The sequence below is a fragment of the Microcaecilia unicolor genome, chromosome 1 (genome assembly GCF_901765095.1).
Source record: "Microcaecilia unicolor chromosome 1, aMicUni1.1, whole genome shotgun sequence".
Lineage (NCBI taxonomy): Eukaryota > Metazoa > Chordata > Amphibia > Gymnophiona > Siphonopidae > Microcaecilia > Microcaecilia unicolor.
Window position 1 is genome coordinate 55433437 of NC_044031.1, and position 12975 is coordinate 55446411.

At 41.9% G+C, this 12975-nt stretch overlaps 1 protein-coding gene across 2 annotated transcripts in view; it reads right to left on the reverse strand.

Annotated features, from left to right (window-relative positions):
* OBSCN (obscurin, cytoskeletal calmodulin and titin-interacting RhoGEF) overlaps positions 1–12975 on the reverse strand; it is a 472877-nt gene that overhangs the window by 373088 nt on the left and 86814 nt on the right. For both annotated transcript variants that reach the window (XM_030197417.1, XM_030197425.1), the window contains exons 23-24: positions 10312–10578; positions 2889–3161 (exon numbers count right to left, since the gene is read on the reverse strand). In XM_030197417.1, coding sequence (XP_030053277.1) covers positions 2889–3161; positions 10312–10578 — 540 coding nt within the window. The remainder of the gene's footprint in view (positions 1–2888; positions 3162–10311; positions 10579–12975) is intronic.

Consider the following 12975-nt stretch of genomic DNA (forward strand, 5'->3'; position numbering starts at 1 on the left):
ATTGTATTTCCATCATTCACACTGTATTGTAAGCCATACTGAGCCCGCAAACAGGTGGGAAAATGTGGGATACAAATGCAATAAATAAAATAAATAAATAAAATCAGATTTTAGGATAAAAGCTGAATTACTGTACAACAAGACCCTAACCAGCCATTAGTCAAAGGCTACGATATTTTAACATCCTATTATTTGACCTTTGCATAAGGCCAAAGATCCTCCTTACTTTCTATTTTAGTTCAATAATTTTTATTGATATTATTTTTATCATAACAAAAAAATGACAAAATATTAAATTACGTAAGTCTCATATCTGGTGATCAAAAAACAAATATTATCAATAATTAATACAAATTACCAAGAAATACCCAACCAATCAACAAACTTAAAAAAAAAAAAAAGGACACTTTAAAGAAACTTTGGACCCAATATAAAAAAAAAGCTGAGATCCTAAATTTGTGCTCTATTTTGAACCAAACTAAGGCCCCGATGATCAATTCCCAGCACTGTTCTGAAACAGTGCCATAAAAATAGCACAGGAACAGCATGGGTAATTAACTCCCCAATGATCAATGCTAATAAGATGTAAATTTAGGTGCCTTATTAACGTTGATCATCAGGGGAAGTGCAGGAGGATTGTGCCTGGGCTGGGCTGGGTCCGAGGAATTTTGCCTCCCTCCCCCTTCTCCCCGGCAGTCCTAATCTGTGCACCAAGATGCTGTTATAGAACACTGGTATATATCGCATTGATGCAGCTAAAGTAAGCCAGGTCAATGGCAGGTGTAACTTTGTGCCCAAGTGTTCCATGAGCTGCACAAAACTTATTATTATTCTATGCTATGCACGTAACTTGGAGATATGCCCATGTGTAACCAGTGTGTTTTTTCTACTGAAAAAGGTGCTGGTACTCAAATGACAGGCCACCCTTCAGGGGTGGGGTGATCACTGAGAGACCCACCCACAACAGCCAGGTCCCCTGCAACCAGTCACAGAATCTATGACAAGGCAGAACTTGTATGTAGACCCTGAGCTCTGTCATTAAAATATGAGGATCATGGGTCAATTTTAGCAGACAATGAAAAAGGTGCCAGTACTCAGAACCCCCAAGTACCCCCTCAAAAAAAGCCCTGTGTGTAACACTAATGCAGTTACACACAAATACACCTATGCGCTATTTTATAGGATAGTGCGTAGTGTTCATCTGTGCGTAAGTGAATATTATCTCAGGACTTAGGCACATATGGGAAGACTAAGTATACCCCCCACACTTATAAAATTGCCTTTCACATGTGTAGTGGTGCTGATTAGCCATATTAATTAAAGCACCAATGTTGGTGTTTAGATTAATGTGGTGGCCACGCTGCCAAATATCAGCCTGATGGTGTTTAGTAGGTGAGATCCAACTCTCTGCAATGGTAAAATGGAGTATTTTTCTGAAACACTGTCTCTTAGACACGGGCTTTGTACCTTGCATCCCAGCTTCATTGTACTTTATTACACATTTTCTTCCCCACATAACTTTCTACCCATTCACTATCCTAGTCTCATGTCTTGGCTTCCCTTACCCTTGTAGAAATTTTGTCATCTAGTCCTCTAGAAAACGCAAGCACAGAAAATATTTCTGTAGCCTGTAAAGTGTTTAATAGTGATTCACACTTATGCCATATCTGATACAAAATATCTGGTGGCTATCTTACTACATAGGACCAAAATAAAGGTGTGTTTAACTATAGATGACATGCTGGTACAAAATAAGTACCTGAATATATGTAAACCACTTTGAATGTAGTTACAAAAACCTCAGAAAGGCGGTATATCAAGTCCCATTTCCCTTTGCCTCTCCATATGTGGTCTGGGAACATATTTCAGGGATCATGGGTAGAAGCTTGCTGCTTATTGTGCATCACTTGTCTGCTGAGTTCTTACAGTGACATTTGGATTAGTGAGGGATTGTAGCAGTCCAGACTGTCAGCCCAAACATTCTTAGCCTTTACACTACTAACCATGCTACTTTTAGATGTCTCAGTCATGCACGTGTTTCTGCCACTGTCTTTCTCATCAGTACTCTGAATGATAAGGAAAAGCTCCACTCCGTGTAGTTGGCTGATCTGACACTAGAAAGAGATTTTGAGGGATTTCCCATCTGTGTACCATTTTAGAGGACTGTCTAGCTTGGAAGTTTAACTTCACCCTCAACACTAAGAACTCTATATAGATTTTACTCCATGTATGTTTTCACAAGGTTCCAGCTCCTCAACTGGATCTCTCTCTAGGTTCCCTTTACTAATATCAAAATTCTAAATCAAGGTAGTAAATGTACTGGGTCATTTTCTGCTTTGAAACATTAAAATAAATAAATACAAATATCAATTATGGTTATTCTAAAAACATGATTGCCACAACTTGTAAATAATATTTAAACTAAATGGAATATATATGTTAGATTCCAAGCAATCTGGTTGTCTGGAACGCCAACTATTAATACCTCATAAATCCCAGTATTCACACTTAAAAATTCAGAATGTTTATGCCAATTGCATCATTTTTAAAACCTTTATGAAAAATAAATCCCACTGTCAGTGAACATTCTAATATTGGAAATTATTGCCTAATCAACAAGGGCATATGGACTCCTAACTTTCCAACTCTCAAACTAGCATTTCAAATCAATAACTAACATTGTATGAGAAGATTTGCAAGAAGTTGGTTTTCTGACAAGCTGAACATCCAATAAGCTGCAAAGGTCAAAATTGCATTTGTAGAATAGTCTGAGTGTGGGATTTCTAATCGTAAACTTAGGGCAATATTTTTTTACTGCTTGCTCTATACCTCTCATTTCCATACATATCTGATGCATGCTTTTACTACAAGTATTGTTTAGGGATTACCTTTAACAAACAAATTTACTGAGGATTTCTTATCACCAGCTTCAAAGGTAACGACACCAGAATCCTTCACCGTAAGTTGTTTCAGGGTTAGCTCATGATATCCATCCTGATGGGACTGGATCTCATTTAGTTCATTGGTGTGGAGAGGGGTCTTATCCAAAAACCATTGTACATTGGTGTACTCTGCTGGAGAGATTCTGCATCTAAAGGTGGCAGATTCTCCTTCAAAGACATGGATGTCTTCCAGATCTTCAATGACTAGAATTTTGTGGCCTGAAAAAAACACAGGCACATCAGACTCTGTGCTCATGATCTCTCCAGTAAAGTTTCTGGTGACTAGGGCTATAGGAAGACTGACTCTCATGATGCCTTCCAATATATTTCCCTCACCCAAAGAGATCCTTTCTTCAAATTGGAAGATAGTGAAGAAGTTTCATTACATTATGAACAAATTGGAAAAATGTTTCTCTTTATACAGGTTGTGACAAAAGTATTTGTAAAGAAACACAGAAGGAACATCAAGGAAGATGGAGAAATTAGATCTTACCTGCTAATTTCCTTTCCTTTAGTCCCTCAAGATCACTCTAGACACATGGGTATACTCTCTTCTGCCAGAAGATGGAGACTGGAAACTACTGCCTTCATAACTTCACCCTATAAGTATCCTTGTGCAGCCCACAGCCAGTGTTTCCATATCAAAGCAAGAACACATAACAATACCTAGTAATACTTAACCAGGGAACAATATGCAACAGACAACTAACAAGAACACTTCAATTTGCAGCCATGCTGTAGGCTAAAGATTAATGAGACAAACCCTTCAAATATCAAATACTTGAATTATTATGTTCCTCAACTTTAAGGCTGTACACGGGCAAGTACTGGACTGGTCTGGAGGGACACAAGGAAATAAAATTAGAAGGTAAAATCTAATTTCTCCTTCCTTATAATCCCCCCCAGAACAGTCCACACATGTGGCAAGTACCAAAGCAGTATCTATTAAGGGAAGGAGACAGATAATCCTGTAGTCAACACTCTCACCCCAAAGGCTGTGTCCTGATGGCCTGCACATCCAGTCTATAGTGTTGTACAAAGGAATGCAATGATGACCATGTAGCCACTCTAAAAACTTCCTGTGAATGTACTAGGTCATGATCCACCCAGGATGTAGCTTGACCACTGGTAGCATGCCCTTTTAAAATAGAGGGAGCTTGATGCACCTGAACCATATATGTCTATGTGATGGCCTCCTTAATCATGCTGTTTATGCTCTTTGGAGGGGCATTCCCTTTCATAGCCCTTCCAAAGAGCATGAACAACTGATCTAACTATCAAAACTATTTGGTCCTCTTGAGATAACAGCACAACACTCTCCTCACATCCAGCTGATGCAGCTGCTTCATGTTCTCATTCCCTCATGTTTCCGCCATCACCAGAAGCGAGGCCATCTGATTAACATGGAAAGAAGACCCATCTTTTGGAGATTGGAAGGGAACTGACAAATTATTACCTTCTGTTAATAACCAGAAAGGGCTCTTGACAAGACATGGCCTGCAATTCTGAAATTCTCTCTGCCAAACAAATGACTACCAGAAAAACTGTCTTCAATGTGAAGTCCTTCAATGAGGCTTCCTTGAGGGGTTTAAATGTCAGCTGCACCAAAACTGACAGAATGAAATACAGATCCCATGGAGGCACCATCAGACACCTTGGGGGGCCTAAAAAACACACACTTTGCCTTGAATGTATCCTCTATAGCATGCCAGAGCTACAATCTGAACTTTTAGGGAGTCTAAGGCCAAGCCCTTGTCAAAACCATCTTGCAAAATAGCTAAGATCTTTACAACTGACAAGCTTTAAGGACACTAGCTGCTGATTCAGGCATCACACCTTGAAAATCTGCCAAAACCTAAAGCCAGACAAGGAAACTAAAATGCTCCTGGAACACAACAAAGGCTATGACTCAACTGGAATATTCTCTATTTTGAAGCCTTGCCTTTCAAGAGCCATTGCCATAAGACAGAATGGAGATGGGTCTTGCATCTGGATCGACCCCTGCACTACCAAATGTTCCATTTTTGGACAACACTAATGGATCTCCCACTGTCAGTCTCACAATATCCCTGTTCCAATGTCTCCTCTGCCCCTATGGCTACCAATGGCCTCCTATCTTCTGAATGACACTGCTCAGTATGAGCCATGGCAGGAACATGTACAACAAAGCTGTCTGAGGCCAAGCTTGCACCAATGCATCTATTCCGGCCAGCCACAGTTTCCTCATATGACTGAAGAACTTGGAAACCTCTGCATATGTGACTGTTGCCATAAGATCCTCGATCAGTCACCCTCAATGCTGCTCCATGCAAGTGAAAAGCTTTACTTTCTTAGGTCCAGAGTAAAGCGTTTAGGACAGATGTGGGCAACTTTTATACACAGAGGGCTGCATGAATGCCAGTATTATTCTTGGTGGGCCACAACATTATGTAATATCAGAACAGAAATGCACAGAGCTCTGTAGACCTTCTGTGATAAATAAGCAAAAATGTAACTAAAAACAATAGAAACAAACTGCTAGAGTGGATGTTCTGAAAATATTTGTGAAATCCAGCATTTAAAATTGCTAAAACTCTGGTTAATGACATTTCTGTGCATATTTCCCATGGTCTCAAGGGCCACAGGTTGCCAACCCCTGGCTTAGAAAATCTGCCTGGGCATTTTCTTCACCGGTCACTGCCGTCAAATCCAACAAATGCCATTCCGCATGAGCAAGCTCACCTCCTCCAGGCTCTTGATGTTGTGATGATGATTCACATAAGGCACTACTATTACATTGTCCTGATGATTCACATAGGCCACTGCTGTCACATTGTCCCACAATACTCTTGTTTCAGATCAGAGGCAAGAAGACAAGCAAGCTAAATGTATGGCCCTCGCTTCAAGCCGGTTGATCAGCCAAGCTGTCTCTGTCACAAGCCAGTGAATATGAACCACTTGGCCCTGAAAATGAGCCCCCTACCCCTTAAGGATGGTGTCCATCATCACCACAATCCAATTTGAAGTGTCTAGATTCATACCCCTTTCTAAGTTGGGAGCCCAGAGCCACCGTAATAAGTTATCCTAAGTATATGACAGCCAATGAGATAATAGAGCTTTCTGCAGCCAGTGCATGTGGGATTTGCCCCAAAGTACCAACTCCAGAGTCACTGATTTTAAACCTAGTACCTTTGTCATGTTGAGTAAGCTCCTTATTTACAACCTCAATTTCTTTGCTCTCTCCTCAGTTAGGAACATTTTCCTGTCCTGATTGTTTAAGCATTCCCCTCAAATACTCTACTATCTGTGATAGACCATAGTTACCTGTAGTTCTTGGATGAGTTGACCATCCAATCCAACTCCTGCAGAAACTGCACCACTTAACTCATGGCTTCCTCGTTTTCCTGGTATGACTTTGTTTGGATCAACTAGTCATCCAGATAGGGATGCACCATAATCACCACCTTGCATAAAGTGGTTGCTACCACAACTATTACCTTGGAGAACATCCTTGGTGCTACAGCTAACCTGAACAGGACAGCACAAAACTGGAAATACTGGCCCAGTACTAGGAAATGAATAAAATGCTGGGGCTCCTCCCAAACGGGCATACGAAGGTATGAATCCAACAGGTCTAGAGATATCAGAAACTTTCCCTGTCAAAATGCCACTATCAGCAGTCTTAGGCTTTCCATCCAGAACTTTGGAATCCTGAGTGCCCTGTTCACTCAATTGAGATCCAAGATGGACTGGAATGTGTTCTCTTTCTTGGAGTATCTTCCTGTTCCTCACTCACCCAGAGGGATAGACATGATAGCCTCCAGTTGCAGGAAATGCTCCAGTCTCTCTGACTGCTGCTGTCTTTCACTGGAACAGACATGGAGACTCCAAGAAAATGTTGCATAGAAGATAAGCAAACTCTAAGGTATAACCTTCAAAAAATAACTTTGAGCACCCACTGATCCAAGGTTATATGGACCCATCTCCTGTGAAACTGTTGAAACCATCCTCCTACTGGACAATTCACTTTACTGTGAACCGTAGGCTGGTCCTGAATTTGCTGACCCTGTCTCCCTTCCTCCAATGCAGCACTCCAAAACGACTGCCTCTAGCCATAAACCTATTCTGCTGCATCCTGCTTACCATTCCCAAAATATACCTCTAGAGCAGTGGTTTTCAACCCAGTCCTCAGGGAGTGGCAGGGCATACAAATGTCTCTCATGCATATTCATTGTGGATATCCTGAAATCCCGACTAGACAGGCGGTCCCTGAGGATTGGGTTGAAAATCACTGCTCCAAGTCTTTATATAGGACAACATGTCCAAACTCAATAGAACAGATTGTTTATTTGTTACCCACATTTTTTAAGCACCTGATTTCAATTTTAAGGAAATTAGGACTTCCCTTGCTACTGATTCTGAATTAGTATTATTGTCCTACATTGTATATTACTATGTCTCAAGAAATTTCTATCCATTCTATACACGAGAAAGGACTAGCATCAGTTACACATGAATGTCATGGTAGGAACTAAAGAACCAGTGGAGGTCCGACAAGGCGGAGGAACACTAAGATCCCATGACAAAATAACAGAACAAAAGGAGTGGGAAATAGACCAGGCTAGCCAGCAACGGATGAGGAGACTTCAATTGATGGTAAACAGTTTATTGGTGAAGACTTGACACAGTACTGTGTTTCAGCAGTAAGCATGCTTCAGGAGTTTTTATATAAATTACGTAAAACCTTCAAATGGTCAATAACCGTTGGTGTAAAAAGATGAAGAAATATGGTCTTTAAAAAGACCTTTGTCAAACAATCCGTGGATTGTGAGTTAGGTGAGCTGTCGTTGCTCCGAGAATTTTTCTGGCAGCTGTTTGTCCCAGTGAATATAAACCTGGGCTACATAACCTCCCAGTCTGTTGCCTATGGGACAGTGCTGCTACCTCAAAGGCCTGCTTTCAGAAGTTCCCACAAGGCTGCATCCCCTTCCATTGGAATGGTTATCTTCTTGGCTACAACCAATACCAACACATTCACATTTGGAAGACTTCTTTCTCATCCAAAAGGATAGGATAGAGCCTTGTAGTGGAGTGCCCTACCCTAAATTCCACATCCAGGGACTCCCGTTCAGTCGCTATCATCTCCTTAATAGCTCTGTGCGTGGGAAATGCCTTGGATGGCTTCTTAATTCCCTTCAAAAGAGGCTCCGCTGTCTGTGTGTTCTCTGTCATATTACTGTTAGAAATTTTGAGAACCAATAGGATCTGAGAAATCAGGGCAGACCCTTCATTTCATTTATTACAATTTTTATTCCGTTATTATCCATAGAGGATTACAAACAAACATACATACATATTCCATCTCCATGGAATATATGTACTACTGTGGAATCTTCCCCTAGGGGTAACTTTTCTTCCTCTATTAAGACCTCTCTGAATCCCTTCCAGTTTAGGGTTACCATATTTGTGGAGAAAAAAAAGAGGACAGAAAAAATAAAAATGGGTGCTACCTTTGCTAAGGAAATATTTAATTGTAGTTAATGAACATACATCAAGCAGTGACTTACTTACAGTACAGCAATAGACAATCTGCATTCAAAAACTTCCAGATTTGAGTTTGACTGAGTCTAAGCCCAAGCACATATCCCTCAACAACTTTGGCTGGCTTCTGAAATATGTGTGAAAGTATTTGCATGATATATGCTTAAAGCAGTGCCGAACAAACAAAATTCCTTTGATAGATTCAACCAGCAGGGGAACAGAGAGGGGATCAATGCTGCATTTCTCTCCCTTTAGCACCCCAATGTGTCCAGACTGACTAATAAGCTAGAGATGGTTTCTCTCATTATGTGGGTAGGTGTGTTGGTCATAGGCACATAAAAGAAAAAGAGGAAATTTCCCTAAAAATTAAAAATCCTGGAGGACATATCTGAAGATGTCCAAAAAGAGGACATGTCCTCTTAAAAGAGGACATATGGTAACCCTATTCCAGTTCCCCCACTAGATCCAGGGAACTGACTGACCTCTGACTTCTTTTCCTCCAGATCTCCCTTCCCCCTAGTGAGATCTGTGGATGCTTAACTGCTAATGGACCTTCCTTTGAGAGAGCTGCCTATCCTCCTGAGTCTCTTAATAAAAATGCCTGCTGTATCAAAATGACAAACTCCAGGGAAAGCCCCTGCAACTCCGTACCGCTGCTCCAACCTGTGGATTCCTGAGCAACCATGAGGGTCAATGCTAGAGAGCCATCCTGCACATTTTCCAAGTCTGCCAAATTCAAGATAGCTTGGGTCCCCTCCATCTCAGAGCTCACCCTCGTGCCAGGTTTGCGGCCTGCAACTCCATCATACCTTCTCTGCACATCTGCTAAGTTGTCTGCCAGAGGTATCCCTGGTGCAGTCCTCATTGCATCTGTAGCACCAGCCACTTTCAGAAATGCTGTTCTGGTTTCTGTTGCGTGATAGGCAGAACTAGCTTTGCTCCCCTTGTGCCACCATAGCACCAGCCCAGCTGCTTCCAAGAGCATCTGCTTTCTGCTGCCTACTACTGATTTAAAACACTCTCAAACCTCCCCCTCCTAAGTAAGCTCCTCTCACTGCCTCCATTTGCTCCAAGGTCCAGAAGCGCAGGCCACAACACCTCTAGGTAGTTTTTTGTTTGTTTGTTTTTGGGTTTGTCTGCTGCAATTGAGCCCAGGCAGGTCATTCAAAGTTCCCTTCCCAGGCATAAGGGAGGAGAACCGAGATACAAACAGCCTTATACCCCATTTAGGCAAACTGCTTCAGGGTGGAGGAAGGGTAGGACTTGAGCTACTCTGGTGTAGCACCCCTAGGCAACAGGATCAGCCCTATCAGTCCTTGCCTTTTCTTTAAGTCCAATCTCTCTCTCTCTCTCTTTTTAAAGATAATCTCCAATTACAAATCACAAATGGCTGGCCACAGTTTCCCTAACAAACCTACCAGATCTAAACTGCACAGAATAGCTCACCTACCATCTGTTGGAGTCTGAGAACTATTAGCTGGCTGCAGGCTGCACAGGACATTTACAGGGTGAAGTTGTGAAGCCAGTAATTCTCAGTCTCCATCTGCTGGCAGAAGAGAGTAGACCCATGTGTCTAGACAGGTCTAGGGGATGATAAGGAAGACAAAATAATACAAATTTCATTCATTGGATGAGGCTAGATTTATTGCACAGTTTTTCTCATCTGTTGCAAAACTTTTTTAACAGACCTGACCGGCACTCCAAATATCAAATGTCTGTATCATAGACCATGTAATATTGAAGATTAGCACAGAATATTAGTGAGATGAGCATTGCATTCACATTTGGTATTGTATGTTGTGGCTATTCTGTGCCTCTAGTACCTTTTATGCATTCATTCAGCACATACCTTGAACAGACAACTTGGCTCTGGTCTGTGCATCCCCAATGTCACAGGTGTAGGTGTCACTGTCATTCTTCTCAAGTTCGTTCACTTTCAGGTTCAAGATAGCACCTTTCTGGTTCAGCTCGTGTTTTTTACTTGGCTTGAGGTCCATCATCCCTTTCCTCCAGGTGACTGAGGTTGCAGGCCTTGCTGTCTCACATTCAAATATAGCTGTTCCTTTCTCTTCCACAGTCATGTGTGAAAGCTCTTTGATGAAGCAGTTAGCCGCTTCTGCAAAACAGAATTACAACCAGAATTTGAAATCCTGATCTCCTCTTAATCAGAGAGATTATTACGTAGTTACAGTGACTATAACAACACTATTCACTTTGAGGACAATTTTCAAAGTCATTTCTGCAGGTAAACCACTTTTACCTACAGAAATATGCTTGTTAAAATGTCTACTCTCAATGTGGGTAAAATACACAACTTGTTCCACAATGTACATAATTTTACTTGCATTTCTGAGAGGTATTCCTGAGGGCATATTTAGACTGAGAGAGAAAAATAACTCACATAGAGGGGAATAATCGAACGGCGCCAGCAAAATTGATGGCCGGCCATCTTCGGGGCCGGTGCTGTAAGCGGGCGGAGCCAAGCGTATTTTCAAAATTCCCCTTGCGCCGGCCAAATCGCTCGCCGCGTTTAGAATAGGATCGTCGGCAGATCACCGGGTTTAGATGAGATGGCCGGCTCCGATTTTCAGCCATAATGGAAACCAGACCCGGCCATCTCAAACCTGGCGAAATGCAAGGCATTTGGCCATGGGAGGAGTCAGCATTTGTAGTGCACTGGCCCCCCTGACATACCAGGACACCAAAAACAAACAAACCAAAATTAGCTTCCAGGTGCATAGCACCCTTCCCTTGAGTGCTGAGCCCCCCAAATCCCCCCCCCAACCGACTGCCCACAATTCTACACTATTACCATAGCCCTAAGGGGTGAAGGGTGAAGTGTAACAGGTAGGGGGGGATGGGTCTGGGTCCACCTGCCTGAAGTGCAGTGCACCACTAAAAACTGCTCCAGAGACCTGCATACTGCTGTCAGGGAGCTGGGTATGACATTTGAGGCTGGAATACAGGCTGGCAAAAAATGTTTTAATTTTTTTTTGTGTGGGAGGGGGTTGGTGACCACTTGGGGAGTAAGGGGAAGTGATCCCCACTTCCCTCCGGTGGTCATCTGGTCAGTTGGGGCTCTTTTTTGGGACTTGGTCCTAAAAATACATGGACCAAGTCCGCCCGGCGAAATACTCGTTTGAGCCGGCATTTTTTTTTCATAATAAGGTGAAGCCGGCCATCTCGTAACCCCGCCCCCTTCCTGCCTTCACTACCCTCCCAACACACCCCCTTGAATGTTGGCCAGCGCCGCAACGAAAAAGCAATTGGGGCCGGCCAAAATCAGCTTTCGATAATACCGATTTGGCCAGGATTGAGAGATCGCCAGCGATCTCCCGATTTGTGTCGGAAGATCGCCGGCGATCTCTTTCAAAAATAAGCCTGAGAGATTACATTTCCCAATCAATACACAGACCCTCAAATCTTCAAAAAAAAATCTGAGCTCATGAACTTGAGCACCTTAGGTAACTAAGGCCTAATTCTCCTCTATTTTCAGCCAAACTTAGACGCCTACATTTTCAGCTGAAAATTCACCTACATTTAGATGCATAAACTTATGGAGGCAATTTTATAAATTGGTACCACTAAAAGCTGTGCTTAGTGCCTTTCTTTAACAGCTTATTAGCACATTTAAGGCATTTTAGAATACCATCGTTACGTAGCTTTTGTGCACTAAAACATAGGCGTGACCTCTTACAGCAAGTTAATGGCAGGCATGAAGTGACAGTGCCTGAGTGCACCATGTAACCTATGTAGGTTGGGTGCCACCCATGCTCGTCTCACGTAGGTGCCTCATTCCAGTAGTGCGCTAACCCCTTAGTTCTATAAAAGTCATCAAAAATTGCATACGCAAATTTGGGCACATGCCCAATTTGCGAATGCAATTTAATTGAATACAAGCTAATTAGTGCCTTAATTGGTTTTAACAAGCACTTATTGGTACTAATCAGATTTAATTAGCATTTATGAGTGATCTGAAAAAGAGGGTGCGGAAATGGGAGGGTCATAGGCATCACGGAGGCATGCCTAGAATTAATGCGTGTAATAGAATACGGGAATAAGCATCTAATGTAGGCATCTACATTTGTACCATGTTTCTGTTGGTACAAATAGCTGCGCATAAAGTTAGGTGCAATTCCCAGGCATAAGCTCTATTCTATAAACTGCTAATCTCAGCATACAATCTTTTCTTTAGGAATAATAATTACCATTTCTTCAAGATAACTCACAAATCTTAAAACTAATGACAAATAAGTCAATACGGACCTTCAGAAATAGCATACATTTCACATGTCAACTGTTATAAGGATAGCAGAAAGATGCTTTCACTCGTCAGAGGTCCACAAATTTTTAAAAACATTTTTCCATCATTTAAAATCTTGAACTCTGTGGGATCCTTTTACTAAGGTGCGCTGAAAAATGAGCTATGATAGTGTAGGTGTGTGTTTTGGGTGCACGCAGAATCATTTTTCAGCGCACCTGTAAAAAATACCTTTTAAAAATTTTTGCCAAA